The sequence below is a fragment of the Staurois parvus genome, unplaced genomic scaffold (genome assembly GCF_062004578.1).
Source record: "Staurois parvus isolate SC_StPar_1 unplaced genomic scaffold, SC_StPar_1.0 ptg000159l, whole genome shotgun sequence".
In the NCBI taxonomy this organism is placed as follows: Eukaryota; Metazoa; Chordata; class Amphibia; order Anura; family Ranidae; genus Staurois; species Staurois parvus.
In genome coordinates, this window is record NW_028317955.1 from 1,564,049 (window position 1) to 1,591,147 (window position 27,099).

The window sequence follows — 27,099 nt, forward strand, 5'->3', positions numbered from 1 at the left end:
GGACCATTCCTATAGACAGTTGTGTCCTAGGATCTGTATGACCAGGCAGACTGGGGGCTGCAGGAGCAGACCATTCATTCCGCTTTGTCATATTTTTCTACACACACATTTCTAAATCGTTAGGAAAGTTGGGGTGTCATCCACAACTACGGACTCACAACCAAATACAACATAGTGTTACATTTATATTTAGTCAATGAAGATAAGCAGATTGATGGAATTGCATTGAGAGGGAGGAACAGCTTAGGGCTCATTTACACCACATGCATTGAACGTAGTATGAATGCATATACAAGAAAAACAATGCATTTCAATAAGCCTCGTTTACCCCATTGCACTGCATGTGCGTTTATGAAAAGTACAACATGCTGTATTGTAGGGGGGGTGTGTAGAAAAAACGTAGCTCAATGGATGTGATGTAAACAAGCCCTAGAGCACAAGAGTTACTTAGCAGAAAGCGCAGCCTGAGTATGGAATGGGCCAGTATGGATTCCCCATTGTAGCTGATCATTGCTCTTTGGCAGTAAGATCTCAATATGGTCAGATATCACATTAGGATTGCTATCTTTTGGTGGTCTGAAAGTGTAAGTACGGTTACTCAGCATTTCATAGCTGTCAGGCTCAGCTCACACGAGCTTTGTCAGCAGGTGTCAGACGGACCTTTGGGAAGCGTTTTTAAAGCTTCTCAAACGCTTATGAAAATTCTGCACATGGCAGCACATAGTGCTGTTCACACTGAAGCGTTAGCGTTGCGGCAAAACTGACGCTTCATGTGGAGTCAGGAGGAGTTGAAGCCTCCCATTCAAGTCTATGGTGGCGTTTGCGGAGCGGTTGCGAGGCAGTTGCGGAACGTTAACACCATTTAACTTCATTATAAGCGTTTGTGGTGCGGTTTTTACGCTTGGCAAATGTCTAACAGATTCAAAAAAGCGCATGGGGCGTTTGGGGAACGTTAAAAACGCTTCCCATACGCCTGTCTAACGCCTGTCCAAGGCTATAGGGGCGTTTGGCAAGAGTTAGAAAGAAAGTCAAGTGTGAACGAGCCCTTAGGGATGTTACGGGTTTTAGAAAGCCATGCACTGACAATAGATCCCCAGGGCTGAGAACCATATTGTCTAGGAATGGATAGAACTGCCATAAAGGACAACGTGTCACATAAGATTAGTGTCACAACAAAGATTCCCTTCCATATGTAAAAGAAAAAAAAGACATTTAAATGGCCGCAGTTACCTCATCTGTGATGTTTTTTTTTTTGTTATTTATCTACTTGTACATGTTCTGTTTACCTCTCATACTATGTTTGCTAAATTTATGCAAAATAATAAAGACATATATGCCTTTAAATGGCCGCAGTTTCACATAAATGATGTGGAAGTAGAAATAATACTTTTTTTCTCTGTCTCCAGGCAAAAATGAGATCCCATCCAACAAAGACACTGCGCAAATTCAGCAAGCTACATCGATGGAGGACAAGAAACCTCCCAATACTTCACATACCAGTGAGAGTAAGGAGGCTTCACTGGTCAAATCTACTTCACCTACCGACCAGTCCTACAAACTCAGCCTGGAAAGTTTCACCTTCCATAGAGTACTAGGACAGGGGAGCTTTGGAAAAGTAGTGTTGGCCTCTCATCCTGACATTAAGCAGAAGCTAGCAGTGAAAATGGTTAAAAAAAGACCATTACTTCGACAGGATCCCAGCTGCGTCATTACAGAGAGCTACATAATGGAAATGTGCAACAGATACTCATTTTTCGCACATCTCTACTGCTCCTTTCAAACAGAGACTCATCTCGTCTTTGCTATGGAGTTCCTGGGCGGAGGAGATCTTGAAAAATTCATAAGAGATTCAGCTCCACTTGATGAAGTAACCTTAAGATGTGTTACTGCCGAAATTCTCTGTGGACTGCAGCACCTTCATTCTCTTCAGATTGTCCACAGAGATCTAAAACCAGAGAACATTCTTCTGGATAACGCCGGGCACGTCAAGATTGCCGATTTCGGCCTGTCGGCAATGTTCGTCACGGAGAAAAACAGAGTCAAAAGTTGCGTGGGGACGCTATGTTACATGGCCCCTGAAGTCTATTATCAAAGGCCATACTATTACCCGGCTGACTATTTCTCATTTGGGATAATAGTATATGAGATGGCCTTAGGCGAGCATCCTTTTTATACTGGACAGGAGACTGAAGAGCAGTTGGTTACTTCCATGTACGCCACGGAACCCTATTTCCTACGGCACTTGAACTTTTATCTGCAAGATCTCTTACTCAGACTTTTACGTCATGACCAAGAGCAACGTGCGCACCTGGTGTGCAATCTCAGATCACACCCTTTCTTCAAGGGTATTGACTGGGAAGAGATAGAAGAAGGACCATCACTCGTACAAAGTACATTGGAACCTATTCTCAAGGAACCACTGCAGGAAATCATTGAAGTGGATACTTTTCTGTCCAAAGACCTGGAGATGCCAATTGACTCATTGCATCAGGAGTATTTTAAGGCCTTTGAATACATTAGTGAGAGAATGAAGGCGAGACAAGCCTGATCCTCACCACCACCACAACCAGAGGGCCATCCTTCAATGGGTGGTCAACTAAAAAGTTCACAACAGTGAACAAAAAATGTAAATTAGATATGATGATAGATAGATAGACAGACAGATAGATAGATAGGATAGATAGATAAGATAGATAGATAGATAGATAGATAGATAGATAGATAGTGCGCTATCCTGCCACGGTGGAAATCACAGTGGTGACCCAGGATTCTCGACTATAGAGGTTGAGGGGCTCCAGGCAGTTGTAATTCAGAGGAAACTGGTTTATCAGTTTCCTCTTTGGCTTGTAAAGCCTGTTTTGGGACCTGTAGCCTGGAGATTTCAAAGAGATTTGGGAGGGATGAAATCTCCAATCCTGGGCCCATGTTTTGAGAGCAGCCAGCACGCTGATTGCACAGGTGTGTGCAGGCTTTTTTGTGGAGTCCAGGCCATGATTCTGGGCTCCACCCCAGCAGACAGGAGGGCTCCACCCTGGCACACAGGAGGGCTCTGCCTTGGAGTCAGGTGGGCTTCACCTAGTAGAGGTGGAAGCCAGACAAGCTGTGTGCTATTGGCGAGCTGTGTGCGGGAAAGCCATTTCGGATAGAGTCTGCAGGAGACAGACGGAAATCGATGTACAAGCCAGATGGCTGAATATTGTTTCATTTGTTTGATGGTGGATGCCCCTGCGTGGGAAAGATTTATGGAATAGATAATATTGATAGATAGATGGGCGGCACAGTGGCTTAGTGGTTAGCACTTCTGCCTTGCAGTAATTGGGTCATGGGTTCGATTTCCAACCATGGCGCCTACTGCATGGATTTAGCATTTTCTCCCTGTGTTCGCGTGGGTTTCCTCCGGGTACTCCGGTTTCCTCCCACACTCCAAAGACATGCTGGTAGGTTCATTGGCTCCTGTCTTAATTGTCCTAGTTTCATCCCTGGCCATGTGGGATCTCAGGCATGGTAGGGGTTGGATTAAGACATGGCAACCTACCCTGTAAAATAATTGCTAAGAAAATTCATGGAAAAGGTCGCTTACGAGTGACGGTCCATGCAATTGCCAAGGGTCGGATACGACTGAATGCATAGATAGATAGATAGATAGATAGATAGATAGATAGAGATTAAGGTAGGAACTGGCCAGAGAGGGATTACTTTGACGTAGTTGGCCGGCTTAAACATGCATTGAAATGTATGTGAACGAAAAATCCCTGTTTCTATGGAAAGTTTGCTAGAAGGAGGTATATAGCAATGTAATAAGTATAAATCAGCACACACACATATATAAAATCCTCAGAAATCCCTTAAAGTCATATCAATATCCTTCCCCTGAAGTACTAATAAAACATATATTCATTTACTTAAACCCAAAAACCCACAATTATAGTGAAAAAATCAAGACCCAAAGAGTTTACCCAAAAATAAAAAATATCAAATATATATAAAAGAACAAAAATAAAATAAAGTCCCAATATGCAAAGTGTCCAAATAATGTGTCCAAACAAAGATCAATTTCTTGATAGGAAGACGCTTCCTACTCCACTGAAGAAGATGCAAATCAATCACAGGTGCTCTTCAAATACCTCAAAAAACAAAATCTCAACATAGTATATTACCTTTTAAATCCCAGAACTAAAGTGCCACACGTGTATCATGCAAAAAAAAAACACTCCAGTGTCACAGCACTCATGTGAAGAAAAAAAAAAAAAAATTTTAAATATCACTGCAAACTATATATAAAGTGCATAATTACCCTAAAACAAACAAATTCCAGCTTGTAATCAACCACATATGTACAGAGTGTCCTTAGATTGGTATCCTCTTGTCCCTCAGGACCTCACAAACAGACCAGGAATCATTATGTGAATTATAATCATATATAAAATTTATTGTAGCCACTTACATATAAAAACGATAAGATCAGCAAGACATCATCAAACTCCTCATGCCCAGTATACGATCCCCTTTCCGTGTGTAGAGGGTCTCCCGATCACCAGGTAATTCCCCCTTGCTACTCCTATCCAGCACTATCACTTTGTAGCTCTGGGGGACACCTGAAGTGCACCGTTTCCGTGTTGGAGGTCTGGAGAGTAACGGTGCACTTCAGGTGTCCCCCAGAGCTACAAAGTGATAGTGCTGGATAGGAGTAGCAAGGGGGAATTACCTGGTGATCGGGAGACCCTCTACACACGGAAAGGGGATCGTATACTGGGCATGAGGAGTTTGATGATGTCTTGCTGATCTTATCGTTTTTATATGTAAGTGGCTACAATAAATTTTATATATGATTATAATTCACATAATGATTCCTGGTCTGTTTGTGAGGTCCTGAGGGACAAGAGGATACCAATCTAAGGACACTCTGTACATATGTGGTTGATTACAAGCTGGAATCTGTTTGTTTTAGGGTAATTATGCACTTTATCTATAGTTTGCAGTGATATTTAAATTTTTTTTTTTTTTTTTTCTTCACATGAGTGAAAAAATCCCTGTTTATATGGGAAGTTTGCTAGAAGGGGGTATATAGCAATGTGTAGATGGTTTAACAGAATTTTTAGTGGTCACACCCATCACAGGTTGCCTGCAAAAATCTATGGGGGGGTGTAGACAAGACCAGTCACCCTGCACAAGGGCCCCAGCCCTGGTTCACACAAGAACACTGCTGTGGGTGGCAATAGATTCCTAACGACACTCCAAACACACATCACAAATACAGTGTGTTTGCCTGCACCAAAATGCATGGTACCGCAGAGCCATGTTTTTTATTATTATAATACAGGATTTATATAGCGCCAACAGCTTACGCAGCGCTTTACAACATAAGGGCAGACTGTACAATTCCAATACAAATGAATACAGAAGGACTGAGAGGGCCCGGCTCGTTGGAGCTTACAACCATGTGATCCAGTTTCAGTGCGTTTTTAAATTGCATCGCACTGAACTGCACAGGGACACACAGCGCGTTACTGTGCAATGCCGGTGTCAACCTGCACTAAGTCTGTACACAGTTTGGCTCCCCAGTCCCCTGACTCCAGGCTCAGTTCTTTGTGGATCAATTTCACCTGATGGGATGGACTGCCTGTTCTCATACACTCTTTCATGCCTGGACAGACTCTCTGCCACCTAGTGCATGCAACTCTGGTGTTTAAGTGAGGGTGGAGGGCACAGGTGCACCATCCAGTCCCACTGCTGGCAGACTGGAAAAGTCTATGGGAAACTGACAGCTGGTGGAAGGTGCACCCAATCCTACGAACATTTAGGGGACTATACACCCAGAGACGAATGCCCAGAAAGCCAGCAATCTGCATTGCGATCATTCGTCCCTGGGTGCATACTGCCCTAAATGTTAGTAGCTCTAGGTGCATTATCCTGTCCAGCTGCAGCCGCAAGGTTTCACAAGCTGCAACTGAAAGGCGTCTCTCTGTCACTTGGCGTGATGAAGGTCCCTTGCAGGTTCCAAAATGTTGCATTGCTCATGTAACACGCCTAAACAACACAAATAAAGGCAGTTCTACTGAAGCAGATAGCGCTGCGCTAGCCGTTATCTCTGTTCGCTGTGGCCACATCCACCCAATGCTGCAACACCCCACAATTGCGTTCCGCTATGTAGTGAGTGCAAAGAAGTAAATAAGCAGCTAGCACAAAGTGGCAAACCCTCTTCTTCCACTACATAAACATAGAAATAAAGGTGCAGCGCTAATAAACAGGAAACAAATATGTGAATACAGCGCACTGAGGAGCCTGGAAGCGGTCGGAGCTCACAGAGCTCCAACAGGGTCAGTCCAGCGCTGTGACCTACCCGCAGGTTGCTCTGTGAGCTCCGCCCACTTCCAGGCTCCTCAGTGCACTGTATTCGATAACGCCTTGGCTCCTCCCACAGTCCAGAGCTTTTGACAGAGAAGGAGAGTGCTGTAGCCCCACACCATTCTCAGCCCCCTCCCTCTGTCCATCCACCGGTGGCCCAGACATTACCCCAAACATTCATCAACTGCAAACTTTAATGGGCTGTAATGCACCTCAACAGCAGGATTTTGGCAGCAGGTGTCAGCCAATGATTCGTGGCTGACACCTGCTGATCTGCTGTGTCCAATCACAGCCCAGAGCCCTGTGTTAGCAAAAACACAGGCTTCTGTACAGAGGGAATGATCTGTCTGTTTCTTCTCCCTGCAAAGCAAGAAGAAGGAACAGATTTTAGTAAAAACATTTTTAGTTTTCAGTAAATTCATAAGCACACACTTAACCCTTTGATTACCCCAGAATGTTAGCCCCTTCCCAGTAAACGTCATTCGCACAGTGACAGTGTAAAGTACTATTATTGATCTTTCTAATAGTGTCACTGGTGATGTCAGTGTCAGTTGGTATCAGATTGCCTACAGCACTATCACAGTCCCACTTCAAGACGCTGATCACTGCAATGATTCAGAAAAAATGAGGAAGGGTTGTAGCAGCGCAAACACTGCAAAGTCCTGGGAAATGGTAGTATGGGGTGATGGTGGTATTAGTGGCTACTGTATGAAGAGCGTAAGATTCCGTGTGGCACTGAGGGCAAGGCTTCCAAATAAGCTGTAGCAACTTCTGTAGATGAGAAAAAGCAGAGAAGCGCCTCTAAGTGCAATAAGTCTTTTAATTCAAGTCTAAATGTAGAAACACTCACATGTGTGAAGTAATCATAAGCATAAAAACCAAAGCATATACCAAATTAACTAAAGACCCACTACCCGAATTCAAACAGGACGCACTACTACTAACGAACACAGCCTTACTTGATGGTGTCATCACCAAGCAGGAAGCCTCTTTTCTATCTAAAGACTTCTACAACACCCCGTATTTTTACTTTCTGCCCAAAGTACACAAAAATCCAAATAATCCACCAGGAAGACCAATCGTAGCGGCCACAGGGAGCATTACTAGCGGTTTCTCCCAATATATCGACCACTTCCTACAACCCCTTGCACAGGCTCAACACTCATATATCCGGGACAGCGGACACTTGCTAGAATTACTCCAAACATACTCCTGGGAACCCGACTATTGTTGGGTCTCGTTAGATGTCTGCTCCCTATACACCTCGATACCCCATGATGTAGGCATCACCGCCATCCAGCACTATCTATCCTTGGATCCATCACTCAACCCCAAACAATCTTCCTTTATAGTAGACGCCACCTCATTTTGCCTCAAACACAATTACTTCACATTCAACCACGATTTCTACTTACAAACTCAAGGTACAGCCATGGGAGCCAACTTTGCACCCTCATATGCAAACTTGACTATGAGTTTCTGGGAGGACAAACACATATGGCACAATAACCCCTTTGCAGCCCACATCATCTTTTACGGCCGTTACATAGATGACATTATCGTCATCTGGGATGGACCAATATCACACGTAGACCAGTTCGTAACCCATTGCAATTCAAATCCTTTTGTCCTTCACCTCCACTCACCACAAACATACTCTTGTATTCCTAGATCTCGAATTATACCATGACAATCTCCAAATATTAACAAAAAACCACTTCAAACCGGTATCTGGAAACTCATACCTCCACTTCAACAGCTGCCACCACCCCAAATGGATCCAAAATATACCTAAAGGACAATTCTGTCGTCTCAGACAAAACTGCACCACAGATTCCGATTACAATCTCCAGAGCGACATCCTAATAAAGAAATTCCTAGACAAAGGTTACCCACACAAGCTAGTAGATGAGGCCCACTCCTTCTACCGCAAGGGTAGACCCCAAACACACAATAGCACAGAGCCTCCCAACCAGGTCAGATTTATAACCAAATTCCACAACAACTTTCACAAAATGGAGTCTATCATCAATAGACATTGGCCAATACTACTACAGGATCCACATTTAATAGACATTTTAGATAAAAAACCAAAATACACCTACCGCAAAGCCATCAACCTTAAAAACAAGATTGCCCCCAGCAAATACAACCCACCCACCAACACACCCAACACAATCTGCCTCATACCCATTGTCGGCATGTATAGATGCAACAAAGCGCTATGCAAAACTTGCCGATTCGCTAAACACGGACAAAAAAACTTCACCACAAAAGGAAAAACCTATTCATTCAAAGAATTTTACAACTGCTCCACTGATCATGTGATCTACTGTATATCCTGCCCTTGCGGCCTCCTATATGTGGGACGCACCATCAGACCCCTCCGCGCAAGGTTTGGCGAGCACAGACGTCTTATTGAAGATGGTAAAGACAAACATAGCGTCCCCCGCCACTTCCTTGAATATCACCAAAAATCCACTGATGGCCTACAAGTATGGGTCTTAGAATCCATACACAACAATCTCTCTGAGTCTGATCGTTTCAAAAAACTCTGTTCACAAGAAACTTATTGGATATTTACATTAGATACATTGTCTCCAGGTGGACTCAACGAGGAATTAGACATTAACACTATACTATAAACACTACAATCTCCCATTCACAGTCACTCAACACTCACAATGATACTTTCCCCCCCCCCCCTTTATTTTTATTTTTTTAATCAAATTTTTTTATCGAATTTTTTTTTTTTAATTCATTTTTAGTTTATTATTTATAACCTTTTGTTCATTATTTATATTTTATTCTGTTTTTTACTATTTTTTACAATGTAATTTACTCTTTATAATGTCATTTGCATGTATTATTACCAATATGTTTATCATCTTACCATGTTAACACCCATTGTCAATATACCCGCTAGCAACATGTATATATGTTAGAATTATTATGAAGCTCCTGTAGAGCCATAACCATATCCCACCTTGCAAACATGCTGTATTACCACTAAATATCTGCTCACTACTGATACATAATTGATGTGCCAGTGCTGCAAGGTAAACATTTTACCCCACTAATCTCCCAGAATATAATTTTTTTTTTTTATTCTTATTACCCCCATCAACTTTTTTCACATAGTTTCTTCGATTTTCAGCTGTTCAAAAATCTTTTATTAACGTCATTTTTCATTTCATTAATTTTTTTTTTTCTCTTTTTTTTAATTATTTTTTTCATAATTTTTTTATTTATTTATTTATTTTTTTCCATTTCATCATTTTTCTTTCGTCTTCTGTTTTCTTATTTATTACATCCTCTCTTTTTTCCATTTGGTTTCCTTTACCCCCCATTTAACATCCATGACTTTACACTATTCACCTGACAGCAATGGTAAATCACTGGTTACTTGGTCAATTGATCAATTAGACTCACGTTCCCTATATATTCACCCGTGTTCATCCACCTCCCCCTGCTTGAAAAAGGAGTGCACTTCCGCCTTCCACGGCCAGTGCATGCTCCGAAACGCATTGCAGTGCACCCTGGGATCTGACGTCATCACGGCCACACAGCCGCTACATTCCAGCGTGCGTTCCATCTGGCTCTGAGGGAGGACGTGCACGCCGGCCGGCCTCACCGCTGTTCCCCTCCAGCCACCACGCTGTTCCAGCCGAGAGCTGACCTCCCCACATCGCAGAGAGATGACGGCTCTTCACCCGGGTTACCACCCCACCGTTAACTATTGTTATCCACGGTTTTTATGCTTATCATTACTTCACACATGTGAGTGTTTCTACATTTAGACTTGAATTAAAAGACTTATTGCACTTAGAGGCGCTTCTCTCCTTTTTCTCTTTTGCTGATCACTGCAATTACTAGTATAAATAAAAATTTCCAGTTTATTTATACCATAGTTTGTAGGCGCCATAACGTTCACACAAACCAATCAATATACACTTACTGGGATTTTTTTTTTTTTTACCAAAGACGTAGCAGAATACATTTTGGCATAAATTCATGAAGAAATGTGGTTTTAATTTCTTTATTGGATATTTTTCTGTAACAAAGTAAAATATATTGGGTTTTTTTTCAAAATGCTCTATCTTTTTTCGGTTTATAACTTAAAAATGTAAAAACCTCAGTGGTGATCAAATGCCACTAAAAGAAAGCTGGAATATTAAGGTTTTGGAGTGACCAAGTCAAAGTCCAGACTTAAATCCCATTGAGATGCTGTGGCATGACCTTAAAAAGGCCTTTCATGCTGGAAAACCCTCCAAGGTGGCTGAATGAAAACAATTCTGCAAAGAAGAGTGGGCCAAAATCCCTCCACAGTGGTGTGAAAGGCTCATTGCCAATCATTGCAAATGCTTAACTGCAGTTGTTGCCACCAAGGGAGGCACAACCATTTATTAGGTTTAGGGGGCATTTACTTTTTCACATAGGGCCAGGCAGGTTTGGACAGATTGTTTTTCCCTTAATAAAATGAAAGCGTCACATCACTTAAAAACTGCACTTTGTACTTAGTCTGGTTTTCTTCATGTAATATTAAAATGTGTTTGACAGTCTGAATCATCTAAGTGAGACAAATATGCAAAAAAAAAAAAAACAGGAAGGGGGCAAATACTTATTTGACAGCACTGTTTGTGTGTGTATGAATTTTTACAGCATGTCTGAGCTTTCAGAAAGCAGAGAGCAGAGAGCTGAAGTTACAGTCTTCAGAGCTCATTGAGAGCTGATTGGAGGGAAGGGACACCCCCCCTCCCCCTTACACATCACACAGGAACAGAAATTAGGTTGTTCATCAAAGGCTGTGTGCTGGAGCTCCATCATGTGTCACCTTTTTTCTCTTGGGGTCATGAAAATCTGACAGGTGTGACTCAAACAGATAGCACAGGAACGAGGTAGCAGAGAAAAAGAACACTTAGGGCCAGTTTACAGCACAATAATGCACTCCGGATGCATTAAAGATACATTTTTGCTGACAGTTCACACCACACGCAGTTTTCATGAAGTTTGCTGTTTCAGTACAGTTCTGTATAAAAAAATGCAGCATGTTCTACTTTTTTTTCTGCACTGGAAACCGACTGGAACTGACTGCACTGGTGTGAACTAGGGCCATTGGACTACATGGAAAACACCGTGCATGCATTTTTTTGATGCAGCAAAAAAGGCTCAGGACTGCATCTAATGTGAACTAGACCGTAGCGCTCTGGATTGAGACACGCACACACTAAATCTGTTTGATGGTCAAAATCATTAAAGTGTGACAAACATGCAAAAAAAAAATAGGAAGGGGGCAAATATTTTCTTTTACAGCACTGTATAGATTTATTTCATATACAAATATTTCTAACACATCAAGAAAGTTGGGGCAGCATCCGCAACTACTGAGATGACACCAGACACAGGACAGTGGATTTTCAATTAGGATAAGCAGAATGATGGAATTGATAGAAGTAAATAAGGAGTATAGTATAATCAGAAGCAACCACTGGTGCATATATGATACAAAATGAAGCTAAAATAACCCAAAAGTCCATAAAAGTCTGTAATGGTCCATATACTTTAGTGGCAGCTCCTCAGTGACACTGACATAATAACAATAGGGAACATAAGGAAACAGCAAGGGTCTGCAAATGGAATTGCATTGAGAGGGAGGACAGTAAAGCCGGCCATAGATAGGATCGAAAACCAAGCGAAAATTCTTGTTGAACGTAGAATCGTTTGGTTTTCGCATTATTAGTGTGCCTGCTGCGAGATGCGATTTTCATGCAGCAATTGAAAGTGCCAGACCCAACATGCCGCAATTTATTTTAGAAAAATCAAACAAATGATGGCACACTTGTATGGGCTATTCTCATTTTTCAATCGACAGAATGTTCGGTTTTCGACTCATCTATGGCCGGCTTAAAGATTTCTTCACACCATACATGTGCGGTGGTATGCAGAAAAACCCAGTCAGTCAATGGATATGGTGTAAACAAGCCTTACAGCCCGAGTGCTACTAAGCAGGAAGCGCAGCCTGAGGATGGAATGGGCCGGTATGGCTTCCCCTTTGTAGCTGATCAGTGGTCTTTGGGGCTAAGATCTCAGTGTGGTCAGATATCACATTAAGATTGCTATGTCTTGGTGACCTAAGGGATGTCATGGGGACTTATAAAAGCCATGCACTGAGAATAGATATCCAGGGCTGAGGACTACCATATTGTCCAATTTTCAACATTCTTTTTCCTTTATATAGTAAAAAAAAAACAAAAAACAAAAACAGTGGATATTAAACATCACCAAAAGAAAGTTCAATTTCTAAAAAAAAAGGGTATATGAAATCCATTAGTATACAGCGTTACATGACCAGTTGTCATTCTATCTCAGCGTTGAAATCTGACCAATGTCCTCATAATGAAGGAATATTACAGCCTGGCACTCAACGGACTACACACTAAATGGCCAAAATGTCTTCTTCCCCTCCCCCCTCCCGCAGGCTAAGATCACATGACCATTAATTTCAGTTGGGAGCCAGCAGATCAGAACATGGCAGGTACAGGGCTAAAAATAGAACCTTGTCCTGGTGTATAACTTTGTGAATCCCATCCATAGACAGGAATAACATGATTTCATTGGGCGCTGGATACATAAAACATGAATAATACAGATGTAAGCTGAGCAAAGATGTCCCACATTTTGTTTACTTGAAAAAAAATGACCCAAAAAATGTGATCTACAAACACCACATAGGAAGCACAATGTTTTTTCCATATATGGTCATGTACCTTCCAAGCCAGGGTCATGTCACCTTGTTTCCATAGCTACCAGAACTCTGATGTCATCACCACTTAGCTCCGCCCCCTCAGCTTGCAGTCATTCCCTTTGTGTACGCTACCAGGAGTGGAAGCGATTTCTCTTTCTCTGTGCAGCTTTGTCATTTGTAATCATGAAGCGGCTATTTACGAGAAAGAGAGCAAATAATGTGAAGGACCTCCTGAAAACCAACAAGGAGGAGCCTTTTACATTACAAACAGTGGGACCCTTAACAGAGGACCACAGAACAGCATCACAGCCCCAAGATTCTGCCCCTAAAAGGGGGAGATTTAGGGCAGCTGGGAAAAGATTTTGGCAGTGTCTGGCTAGATGTTGCCCCTTTTCTCAGACAAAATTAGAAGAAGAAGACGCAGAAAGTAAGTACTAGTCTGTTGAGATATAATGCAGGGCACTGTAAGGGTATACAACATTTATCACCAATTACATATATATTGGGGTCACTATACATACACATAATGGGGTCACCGGGTAGAGAGTAGGGGAGAGTTAAGACCCCGTCAGGTACCTGGAGGTCCTGCCAGTAATAGCACTTGTCATTAGCAGCAGCATTTGTCAGCCTGCCCTCAGTTGAATTCAGGTGACAGTTGGGCTGCAGGGGTCAGGGGTCAGGTGTGCAGGAGGCATACATGGTCTATGGATAAATACAAAGTCAGTGTGAGCCCCTCCCCAGTGACAGGCTGTGTATACAGGACCCTTCAATAGCAATGAGACCTTACACTGCCCCCCCCCCCCCCCCATGACATTCCCATTCACTAGGACCATTCCTATAGACAGTTGTGTCCTAGGATCTGTATGACCAGGCAGACTGGGGGCTGCAGGAGCAGACCATTCATTCCGCTTTGTCATATTTTTCTACACACACATTTCTAAATCGTTAGGAAAGTTGGGGTGTCATCCACAACTACGGACTCACAACCAAATACAACATAGTGTTACATTTATATTTAGTCAATGAAGATAAGCAGATTGATGGAATTGCATTGAGAGGGAGGAACAGCTTAGGGCTCATTTACACCACATGCATTGAACGTAGTATGAATGCATATACAAGAAAAACAATGCATTTCAATAAGCCTCGTTTACCCCATTGCACTGCATGTGCGTTTATGAAAAGTACAACATGCTGTATTGTAGGGGGGGTGTGTAGAAAAAACGTAGCTCAATGGATGTGATGTAAACAAGCCCTAGAGCACAAGAGTTACTTAGCAGAAAGCGCAGCCTGAGTATGGAATGGGCCAGTATGGATTCCCCATTGTAGCTGATCATTGCTCTTTGGCAGTAAGATCTCAATATGGTCAGATATCACATTAGGATTGCTATCTTTTGGTGGTCTGAAAGTGTAAGTACGGTTACTCAGCATTTCATAGCTGTCAGGCTCAGCTCACACGAGCTTTGTCAGCAGGTGTCAGACGGACCTTTGGGAAGCGTTTTTAAAGCTTCTCAAACGCTTATGAAAATTCTGCACATGGCAGCACATAGTGCTGTTCACACTGAAGCGTTAGCGTTGCGGCAAAACTGACGCTTCATGTGGAGTCAGGAGGAGTTGAAGCCTCCCATTCAAGTCTATGGTGGCGTTTGCGGAGCGGTTGCGAGGCAGTTGCGGAACGTTAACACCATTTAACTTCATTATAAGCGTTTGTGGTGCGGTTTTTACGCTTGGCAAATGTCTAACAGATTCAAAAAAGCGCATGGGGCGTTTGGGGAACGTTAAAAACGCTTCCCATACGCCTGTCTAACGCCTGTCCAAGGCTATAGGGGCGTTTGGCAAGAGTTAGAAAGAAAGTCAAGTGTGAACGAGCCCTTAGGGATGTTACGGGTTTTAGAAAGCCATGCACTGACAATAGATCCCCAGGGCTGAGAACCATATTGTCTAGGAATGGATAGAACTGCCATAAAGGACAACGTGTCACATAAGATTAGTGTCACAACAAAGATTCCCTTCCATATGTAAAAGAAAAAAAAGACATTTAAATGGCCGCAGTTACCTCATCTGTGATGTTTTTTTTTTTGTTATTTATCTACTTGTACATGTTCTGTTTACCTCTCATACTATGTTTGCTAAATTTATGCAAAATAATAAAGACATATATGCCTTTAAATGGCCGCAGTTTCACATAAATGATGTGGAAGTAGAAATAATACTTTTTTTCTCTGTCTCCAGGCAAAAATGAGATCCCATCCAACAAAGACACTGCGCAAATTCAGCAAGCTACATCGATGGAGGACAAGAAACCTCCCAATACTTCACATACCAGTGAGAGTAAGGAGGCTTCACTGGTCAAATCTACTTCACCTACCGACCAGTCCTACAAACTCAGCCTGGAAAGTTTCACCTTCCATAGAGTACTAGGACAGGGGAGCTTTGGAAAAGTAGTGTTGGCCTCTCATCCTGACATTAAGCAGAAGCTAGCAGTGAAAATGGTTAAAAAAAGACCATTACTTCGACAGGATCCCAGCTGCGTCATTACAGAGAGCTACATAATGGAAATGTGCAACAGATACTCATTTTTCGCACATCTCTACTGCTCCTTTCAAACAGAGACTCATCTCGTCTTTGCTATGGAGTTCCTGGGCGGAGGAGATCTTGAAAAATTCATAAGAGATTCAGCTCCACTTGATGAAGTAACCTTAAGATGTGTTACTGCCGAAATTCTCTGTGGACTGCAGCACCTTCATTCTCTTCAGATTGTCCACAGAGATCTAAAACCAGAGAACATTCTTCTGGATAACGCCGGGCACGTCAAGATTGCCGATTTCGGCCTGTCGGCAATGTTCGTCACGGAGAAAAACAGAGTCAAAAGTTGCGTGGGGACGCTATGTTACATGGCCCCTGAAGTCTATTATCAAAGGCCATACTATTACCCGGCTGACTATTTCTCATTTGGGATAATAGTATATGAGATGGCCTTAGGCGAGCATCCTTTTTATACTGGACAGGAGACTGAAGAGCAGTTGGTTACTTCCATGTACGCCACGGAACCCTATTTCCTACGGCACTTGAACTTTTATCTGCAAGATCTCTTACTCAGACTTTTACGTCATGACCAAGAGCAACGTGCGCACCTGGTGTGCAATCTCAGATCACACCCTTTCTTCAAGGGTATTGACTGGGAAGAGATAGAAGAAGGACCATCACTCGTACAAAGTACATTGGAACCTATTCTCAAGGAACCACTGCAGGAAATCATTGAAGTGGATACTTTTCTGTCCAAAGACCTGGAGATGCCAATTGACTCATTGCATCAGGAGTATTTTAAGGCCTTTGAATACATTAGTGAGAGAATGAAGGCGAGACAAGCCTGATCCTCACCACCACCACAACCAGAGGGCCATCCTTCAATGGGTGGTCAACTAAAAAGTTCACAACAGTGAACAAAAAATGTAAATTAGATATGATGATAGATAGATAGACAGACAGATAGATAGATAGATAAGATAGATAGATAGATAGATAGATAGATAGATAGATAGATAGATAGATAGATAGATAGATAGTGCGCTATCCTGCCACGGTGGAAATCACAGTGGTGACCCAGGATTCTCGACTATAGAGGTTGAGGGGCTCCAGGCAGTTGTAATTCAGAGGAAACTGGTTTATCAGTTTCCTCTTTGGCTTGTAAAGCCTGTTTTGGGACCTGTAGCCTGGAGATTTCAAAGAGATTTGGGAGGGATGAAATCTCCAATCCTGGGCCCATGTTTTGAGAGCAGCCAGCACGCTGATTGCACAGGTGTGTGCAGGCTTTTTTGTGGAGTCCAGGCCATGATTCTGGGCTCCACCCCAGCAGACAGGAGGGCTCCACCCTGGCACACAGGAGGGCTCTGCCTTGGAGTCAGGTGGGCTTCACCTAGTAGAGGTGGAAGCCAGACAAGCTGTGTGCTATTGGCGAGCTGTGTGCGGGAAAGCCATTTCGGATAGAGTCTGCAGGAGACAGACGGAAATCGATGTACAAGCCAGATGGCTGAATATTGTTTCATTTGTTTGATGGTGGATGCCCCTGCGTGGGAAAGATTTATGGAATAGATAATATTGATAGATAGATGGGCGGCACAGTGGCTTAGTGGTTAGCACTTCTGCCTTGCAGTAATTGGGTCATGGGTTCGATTTCCAACCATGGCGCCTACTGCATGGATTTAGCATTTTCTCCCTGTGTTCGCGTGGGTTTCCTCCGGGTACTCCGGTTTCCTCCCACACTCCAAAGACATGCTGGTAGGTTCATTGGCTCCTGTCTTAATTGTCCTAGTTTCATCCCTGGCCATGTGGGATCTCAGGCATGGTAGGGGTTGGATTAAGACATGGCAACCTACCCTGTAAAATAATTGCTAAGAAAATTCATGGAAAAGGTCGCTTACGAGTGACGGTCCATGCAATTGCCAAGGGTCGGATACGACTGAATGCATAGATAGATAGATAGATAGATAGATAGATAGATAGATAGATAGAGATTAAGGTAGGAACTGGCCAGAGAGGGATTACTTTGACGTAGTTGGCCGGCTTAAACATGCATTGAAATGTATGTGAACGAAAAATCCCTGTTTCTATGGAAAGTTTGCTAGAAGGAGGTATATAGCAATGTAATAAGTATAAATCAGCACACACACATATATAAAATCCTCAGAAATCCCTTAAAGTCATATCAATATCCTTCCCCTGAAGTACTAATAAAACATATATTCATTTACTTAAACCCAAAAACCCACAATTATAGTGAAAAAATCAAGACCCAAAGAGTTTACCCAAAAATAAAAAATATCAAATATATATAAAAGAACAAAAATAAAATAAAGTCCCAATATGCAAAGTGTCCAAATAATGTGTCCAAACAAAGATCAATTTCTTGATAGGAAGACGCTTCCTACTCCACTGAAGAAGATGCAAATCAATCACAGGTGCTCTTCAAATACCTCAAAAAACAAAATCTCAACATAGTATATTACCTTTTAAATCCCAGAACTAAAGTGCCACACGTGTATCATGCAAAAAAAAAACACTCCAGTGTCACAGCACTCATGTGAAGAAAAAAAAAAAAAAATTTTAAATATCACTGCAAACTATATATAAAGTGCATAATTACCCTAAAACAAACAAATTCCAGCTTGTAATCAACCACATATGTACAGAGTGTCCTTAGATTGGTATCCTCTTGTCCCTCAGGACCTCACAAACAGACCAGGAATCATTATGTGAATTATAATCATATATAAAATTTATTGTAGCCACTTACATATAAAAACGATAAGATCAGCAAGACATCATCAAACTCCTCATGCCCAGTATACGATCCCCTTTCCGTGTGTAGAGGGTCTCCCGATCACCAGGTAATTCCCCCTTGCTACTCCTATCCAGCACTATCACTTTGTAGCTCTGGGGGACACCTGAAGTGCACCGTTTCCGTGTTGGAGGTCTGGAGAGTAACGGTGCACTTCAGGTGTCCCCCAGAGCTACAAAGTGATAGTGCTGGATAGGAGTAGCAAGGGGGAATTACCTGGTGATCGGGAGACCCTCTACACACGGAAAGGGGATCGTATACTGGGCATGAGGAGTTTGATGATGTCTTGCTGATCTTATCGTTTTTATATGTAAGTGGCTACAATAAATTTTATATATGATTATAATTCACATAATGATTCCTGGTCTGTTTGTGAGGTCCTGAGGGACAAGAGGATACCAATCTAAGGACACTCTGTACATATGTGGTTGATTACAAGCTGGAATCTGTTTGTTTTAGGGTAATTATGCACTTTATCTATAGTTTGCAGTGATATTTAAATTTTTTTTTTTTTTTTTTCTTCACATGAGTGAAAAAATCCCTGTTTATATGGGAAGTTTGCTAGAAGGGGGTATATAGCAATGTGTAGATGGTTTAACAGAATTTTTAGTGGTCACACCCATCACAGGTTGCCTGCAAAAATCTATGGGGGGGTGTAGACAAGACCAGTCACCCTGCACAAGGGCCCCAGCCCTGGTTCACACAAGAACACTGCTGTGGGTGGCAATAGATTCCTAACGACACTCCAAACACACATCACAAATACAGTGTGTTTGCCTGCACCAAAATGCATGGTACCGCAGAGCCATGTTTTTTATTATTATAATACAGGATTTATATAGCGCCAACAGCTTACGCAGCGCTTTACAACATAAGGGCAGACTGTACAATTCCAATACAAATGAATACAGAAGGACTGAGAGGGCCCGGCTCGTTGGAGCTTACAACCATGTGATCCAGTTTCAGTGCGTTTTTAAATTGCATCGCACTGAACTGCACAGGGACACACAGCGCGTTACTGTGCAATGCCGGTGTCAACCTGCACTAAGTCTGTACACAGTTTGGCTCCCCAGTCCCCTGACTCCAGGCTCAGTTCTTTGTGGATCAATTTCACCTGATGGGATGGACTGCCTGTTCTCATACACTCTTTCATGCCTGGACAGACTCTCTGCCACCTAGTGCATGCAACTCTGGTGTTTAAGTGAGGGTGGAGGGCACAGGTGCACCATCCAGTCCCACTGCTGGCAGACTGGAAAAGTCTATGGGAAACTGACAGCTGGTGGAAGGTGCACCCAATCCTACGAACATTTAGGGGACTATACACCCAGAGACGAATGCCCAGAAAGCCAGCAATCTGCATTGCGATCATTCGTCCCTGGGTGCATACTGCCCTAAATGTTAGTAGCTCTAGGTGCATTATCCTGTCCAGCTGCAGCCGCAAGGTTTCACAAGCTGCAACTGAAAGGCGTCTCTCTGTCACTTGGCGTGATGAAGGTCCCTTGCAGGTTCCAAAATGTTGCATTGCTCATGTAACACGCCTAAACAACACAAATAAAGGCAGTTCTACTGAAGCAGATAGCGCTGCGCTAGCCGTTATCTCTGTTCGCTGTGGCCACATCCACCCAATGCTGCAACACCCCACAATTGCGTTCCGCTATGTAGTGAGTGCAAAGAAGTAAATAAGCAGCTAGCACAAAGTGGCAAACCCTCTTCTTCCACTACATAAACATAGAAATAAAGGTGCAGCGCTAATAAACAGGAAACAAATATGTGAATACAGCGCACTGAGGAGCCTGGAAGCGGTCGGAGCTCACAGAGCTCCAACAGGGTCAGTCCAGCGCTGTGACCTACCCGCAGGTTGCTCTGTGAGCTCCGCCCACTTCCAGGCTCCTCAGTGCACTGTATTCGATAACGCCTTGGCTCCTCCCACAGTCCAGAGCTTTTGACAGAGAAGGAGAGTGCTGTAGCCCCACACCATTCTCAGCCCCCTCCCTCTGTCCATCCACCGGTGGCCCAGACATTACCCCAAACATTCATCAACTGCAAACTTTAATGGGCTGTAATGCACCTCAACAGCAGGATTTTGGCAGCAGGTGTCAGCCAATGATTCGTGGCTGACACCTGCTGATCTGCTGTGTCCAATCACAGCCCAGAGCCCTGTGTTAGCAAAAACACAGGCTTCTGTACAGAGGGAATGATCTGTCTGTTTCTTCTCCCTGCAAAGCAAGAAGAAGGAACAGATTTTAGTAAAAACATTTTTAGTTTTCAGTAAATTCATAAGCACACACTTAACCCTTTGATTACCCCAGAATGTTAGCCCCTTCCCAGTAAACGTCATTCGCACAGTGACAGTGTAAAGTACTATTATTGATCTTTCTAATAGTGTCACTGGTGATGTCAGTGTCAGTTGGTATCAGATTGCCTACAGCACTATCACAGTCCCACTTCAAGACGCTGATCACTGCAATGATTCAGAAAAAATGAGGAAGGGTTGTAGCAGCGCAAACACTGCAAAGTCCTGGGAAATGGTAGTATGGGGTGATGGTGGTATTAGTGGCTACTGTATGAAGAGCGTAAGATTCCGTGTGGCACTGAGGGCAAGGCTTCCAAATAAGCTGTAGCAACTTCTGTAGATGAGAAAAAGCAGAGAAGCGCCTCTAAGTGCAATAAGTCTTTTAATTCAAGTCTAAATGTAGAAACACTCACATGTGTGAAGTAATCATAAGCATAAAAACCAAAGCATATACCAAATTAACTAAAGACCCACTACCCGAATTCAAACAGGACGCACTACTACTAACGAACACAGCCTTACTTGATGGTGTCATCACCAAGCAGGAAGCCTCTTTTCTATCTAAAGACTTCTACAACACCCCGTATTTTTACTTTCTGCCCAAAGTACACAAAAATCCAAATAATCCACCAGGAAGACCAATCGTAGCGGCCACAGGGAGCATTACTAGCGGTTTCTCCCAATATATCGACCACTTCCTACAACCCCTTGCACAGGCTCAACACTCATATATCCGGGACAGCGGACACTTGCTAGAATTACTCCAAACATACTCCTGGGAACCCGACTATTGTTGGGTCTCGTTAGATGTCTGCTCCCTATACACCTCGATACCCCATGATGTAGGCATCACCGCCATCCAGCACTATCTATCCTTGGATCCATCACTCAACCCCAAACAATCTTCCTTTATAGTAGACGCCACCTCATTTTGCCTCAAACACAATTACTTCACATTCAACCACGATTTCTACTTACAAACTCAAGGTACAGCCATGGGAGCCAACTTTGCACCCTCATATGCAAACTTGACTATGAGTTTCTGGGAGGACAAACACATATGGCACAATAACCCCTTTGCAGCCCACATCATCTTTTACGGCCGTTACATAGATGACATTATCGTCATCTGGGATGGACCAATATCACACGTAGACCAGTTCGTAACCCATTGCAATTCAAATCCTTTTGTCCTTCACCTCCACTCACCACAAACATACTCTTGTATTCCTAGATCTCGAATTATACCATGACAATCTCCAAATATTAACAAAAAACCACTTCAAACCGGTATCTGGAAACTCATACCTCCACTTCAACAGCTGCCACCACCCCAAATGGATCCAAAATATACCTAAAGGACAATTCTGTCGTCTCAGACAAAACTGCACCACAGATTCCGATTACAATCTCCAGAGCGACATCCTAATAAAGAAATTCCTAGACAAAGGTTACCCACACAAGCTAGTAGATGAGGCCCACTCCTTCTACCGCAAGGGTAGACCCCAAACACACAATAGCACAGAGCCTCCCAACCAGGTCAGATTTATAACCAAATTCCACAACAACTTTCACAAAATGGAGTCTATCATCAATAGACATTGGCCAATACTACTACAGGATCCACATTTAATAGACATTTTAGATAAAAAACCAAAATACACCTACCGCAAAGCCATCAACCTTAAAAACAAGATTGCCCCCAGCAAATACAACCCACCCACCAACACACCCAACACAATCTGCCTCATACCCATTGTCGGCATGTATAGATGCAACAAAGCGCTATGCAAAACTTGCCGATTCGCTAAACACGGACAAAAAAACTTCACCACAAAAGGAAAAACCTATTCATTCAAAGAATTTTACAACTGCTCCACTGATCATGTGATCTACTGTATATCCTGCCCTTGCGGCCTCCTATATGTGGGACGCACCATCAGACCCCTCCGCGCAAGGTTTGGCGAGCACAGACGTCTTATTGAAGATGGTAAAGACAAACATAGCGTCCCCCGCCACTTCCTTGAATATCACCAAAAATCCACTGATGGCCTACAAGTATGGGTCTTAGAATCCATACACAACAATCTCTCTGAGTCTGATCGTTTCAAAAAACTCTGTTCACAAGAAACTTATTGGATATTTACATTAGATACATTGTCTCCAGGTGGACTCAACGAGGAATTAGACATTAACACTATACTATAAACACTACAATCTCCCATTCACAGTCACTCAACACTCACAATGATACTTCCCCCCCCCCCCCCCCCTTTATTTTTATTTTTTTAATCAAATTTTTTTATCGAATTTTTTTTTTTTAATTCATTTTTAGTTTATTATTTATAACCTTTTGTTCATTATTTATATTTTATTCTGTTTTTTACTATTTTTAACAATGTAATTTACTCTTTATAATGTCATTTGCATGTATTATTACCAATATGTTTATCATCTTACCATGTTAACACCCATTGTCAATATACCCGCTAGCAACATGTATATATGTTAGAATTATTATGAAGCTCCTGTAGAGCCATAACCATATCCCACCTTGCAAACATGCTGTATTACCACTAAATATCTGCTCACTACTGATACATAATTGATGTGCCAGTGCTGCAAGGTAAACATTTTACCCCACTAATCTCCCAGAATATAATTTTTTTTTTTTATTCTTATTACCCCCATCAACTTTTTTCACATAGTTTCTTCGATTTTCAGCTGTTCAAAAATCTTTTATTAACGTCATTTTTCATTTCATTAATTTTTTTTTTTCTCTTTTTTTTAATTATTTTTTTCATAATTTTTTTATTTATTTATTTATTTTTTTCCATTTCATCATTTTTCTTTCGTCTTCTGTTTTCTTATTTATTACATCCTCTCTTTTTTCCATTTGGTTTCCTTTACCCCCCATTTAACATCCATGACTTTACACTATTCACCTGACAGCAATGGTAAATCACTGGTTAATTGGTCAATTGATCAATTAGACTCACGTTCCCTATATATTCACCCGTGTTCATCCACCTCCCCCTGCTTGAAAAAGGAGTGCACTTCCGCCTTCCACGGCCAGTGCATGCTCCGAAACGCATTGCAGTGCACCCTGGGATCTGACGTCATCACGGCCACACAGCCGCTACATTCCAGCGTGCGTTCCATCTGGCTCTGAGGGAGGACGTGCACGCCGGCCGGCCTCACCGCTGTTCCCCTCCAGCCACCACGCTGTTCCAGCCGAGAGCTGACCTCCCCACATCGCAGAGAGATGACGGCTCTTCACCCGGGTTACCACCCCACCGTTAACTATTGTTATCCACGGTTTTTATGCTTATCATTACTTCACACATGTGAGTGTTTCTACATTTAGACTTGAATTAAAAGACTTATTGCACTTAGAGGCGCTTCTCTCCTTTTTCTCTTTTGCTGATCACTGCAATTACTAGTATAAATAAAAATTTCCAGTTTATTTATACCATAGTTTGTAGGCGCCATAACGTTCACACAAACCAATCAATATACACTTACTGGGATTTTTTTTTTTTTTACCAAAGACGTAGCAGAATACATTTTGGCATAAATTCATGAAGAAATGTGGTTTTAATTTCTTTATTGGATATTTTTCTGTAACAAAGTAAAATATATTGGGTTTTTTTTCAAAATGCTCTATCTTTTTTCGGTTTATAACTTAAAAATGTAAAAACCTCAGTGGTGATCAAATGCCACTAAAAGAAAGCTGGAATATTAAGGTTTTGGAGTGACCAAGTCAAAGTCCAGACTTAAATCCCATTGAGATGCTGTGGCATGACCTTAAAAAGGCCTTTCATGCTGGAAAACCCTCCAAGGTGGCTGAATGAAAACAATTCTGCAAAGAAGAGTGGGCCAAAATCCCTCCACAGTGGTGTGAAAGGCTCATTGCCAATCATTGCAAATGCTTAACTGCAGTTGTTGCCACCAAGGGAGGCACAACCATTTATTAGGTTTAGGGGGCATTTACTTTTTCACATAGGGCCAGGCAGGTTTGGACAGATTGTTTTTCCCTTAATAAAATGAAAGCGTCACATCACTTAAAAACTGCACTTTGTACTTAGTCTGGTTTTCTTCATGTAATATTAAAATGTGTTTGACAGTCTGAATCATCTAAGTGAGACAAATATGCAAAAAAAAAAAAAACAGGAAGGGGGCAAATACTTATTTGACAGCACTGTTTGTGTGTGTATGAATTTTTACAGCATGTCTGAGCTTTCAGAAAGCAGAGAGCAGAGAGCTGAAGTTACAGTCTTCAGAGCTCATTGAGAGCTGATTGGAGGGAAGGGACACCCCCCCTCCCCCTTACACATCACACAGGAACAGAAATTAGGTTGTTCATCAAAGGCTGTGTGCTGGAGCTCCATCATGTGTCACCTTTTTTCTCTTGGGGTCATGAAAATCTGACAGGTGTGACTCAAACAGATAGCACAGGAACGAGGTAGCAGAGAAAAAGAACACTTAGGGCCAGTTTACAGCACAATAATGCACTCCGGATGCATTAAAGATACATTTTTGCTGACAGTTCACACCACACGCAGTTTTCATGAAGTTTGCTGTTTCAGTACAGTTCTGTATAAAAAAATGCAGCATGTTCTACTTTTTTTTCTGCACTGGAAACCGACTGGAACTGACTGCACTGGTGTGAACTAGGGCCATTGGAGTACATGGAAAACACAGTGCATGCATTTTTTTGATGCAGCAAAAAAGGCTCAGGACTGCATCTAATGTGAACTAGACCGTAGCGCTCTGGATTGAGACACGCACACACTAAATCTGTTTGATGGTCAAAATCATTAAAGTGTGACAAACATGCAAAAAAAAAATAGGAAGGGGGCAAATATTTTCTTTTACAGCACTGTATAGATTTATTTCATATACAAATATTTCTAACACATCAAGAAAGTTGGGGCAGCATCCGCAACTACTGAGATGACACCAGACACAGGACAGTGGATTTTCAATTAGGATAAGCAGAATGATGGAATTGATAGAAGTAAATAAGGAGTATAGTATAATCAGAAGCAACCACTGGTGCATATATGATACAAAATGAAGCTAAAATAACCCAAAAGTCCATAAAAGTCTGTAATGGTCCATATACTTTAGTGGCAGCTCCTCAGTGACACTGACATAATAACAATAGGGAACATAAGGAAACAGCAAGGGTCTGCAAATGGAATTGCATTGAGAGGGAGGACAGTAAAGCCGGCCATAGATAGGATCGAAAACCAAGCGAAAATTCTTGTTGAACGTAGAATCGTTTGGTTTTCGCATTATTAGTGTGCCTGCTGCGAGATGCGATTTTCATGCAGCAATTGAAAGTGCCAGACCCAACATGCCGCAATTTATTTTAGAAAAATCAAACAAATGATGGCACACTTGTATGGGCTATTCTCATTTTTCAATCGACAGAATGTTCGGTTTTCGACTCATCTATGGCCGGCTTAAAGATTTCTTCACACCATACATGTGCGGTGGTATGCAGAAAAACCCAGTCAGTCAATGGATATGGTGTAAACAAGCCTTACAGCCCGAGTGCTACTAAGCAGGAAGCGCAGCCTGAGGATGGAATGGGCCGGTATGGCTTCCCCTTTGTAGCTGATCAGTGGTCTTTGGGGCTAAGATCTCAGTGTGGTCAGATATCACATTAAGATTGCTATGTCTTGGTGACCTAAGGGATGTCATGGGGACTTATAAAAGCCATGCACTGAGAATAGATATCCAGGGCTGAGGACTACCATATTGTCCAATTTTCAACATTCTTTTTCCTTTATATAGTAAAAAAAAAACAAAAAACAAAAACAGTGGATATTAAACATCACCAAAAGAAAGTTCAATTTCTAAAAAAAAAGGGTATATGAAATCCATTAGTATACAGCGTTACATGACCAGTTGTCATTCTATCTCAGCGTTGAAATCTGACCAATGTCCTCATAATGAAGGAATATTACAGCCTGGCACTCAACGGACTACACACTAAATGGCCAAAATGTCTTCTTCCCCTCCCCCCTCCCGCAGGCTAAGATCACATGACCATTAATTTCAGTTGGGAGCCAGCAGATCAGAACATGGCAGGTACAGGGCTAAAAATAGAACCTTGTCCTGGTGTATAACTTTGTGAATCCCATCCATAGACAGGAATAACATGATTTCATTGGGCGCTGGATACATAAAACATGAATAATACAGATGTAAGCTGAGCAAAGATGTCCCACATTTTGTTTACTTGAAAAAAAATGACCCAAAAAATGTGATCTACAAACACCACATAGGAAGCCCAATGTTTTTTCCATATATGGTCATGTACCTTCCAAGCCAGGGTCATGTCACCTTGTTTCCATAGCTACCAGA

General features: G+C 42.2%; 2 protein-coding genes and 1 long non-coding RNA gene across 4 annotated transcripts in view; 2 read left to right on the forward strand and 1 right to left on the reverse strand.

Annotated features, from left to right (window-relative positions):
• The window catches only part of LOC149463088 (uncharacterized), a 547,928-nt gene that overhangs the window by 288,735 nt on the left and 232,094 nt on the right, over positions 1 to 27,099 (reverse strand). The gene's annotated exons all lie outside the window — the stretch shown is intronic.
• On the forward strand, positions 1,805 to 2,548 carry LOC149463105 (protein kinase C delta type-like). Its single transcript, XM_089675906.1, has one exon. The coding sequence runs from the start codon at positions 1,805 to 1,807 to the stop codon at positions 2,546 to 2,548; it is 744 nt and encodes a 247-aa protein (XP_089532032.1).
• LOC149463106 (protein kinase C delta type-like) lies at positions 15,721 to 16,464 on the forward strand. Its single transcript, XM_089675907.1, has one exon. The coding sequence runs from the start codon at positions 15,721 to 15,723 to the stop codon at positions 16,462 to 16,464; it is 744 nt and encodes a 247-aa protein (XP_089532033.1).

Bases quoted from the DNA above. Each gene is read 5' to 3' on its own strand.
- LOC149463105 (XM_089675906.1), top strand. From the start codon at position 1,805: ATGGAGTTCCTGGGCGGAGGAGATCTTGAAAAATTCATAAGAGATTCA.
- LOC149463106 (XM_089675907.1), top strand. From the start codon at position 15,721: ATGGAGTTCCTGGGCGGAGGAGATCTTGAAAAATTCATAAGAGATTCA.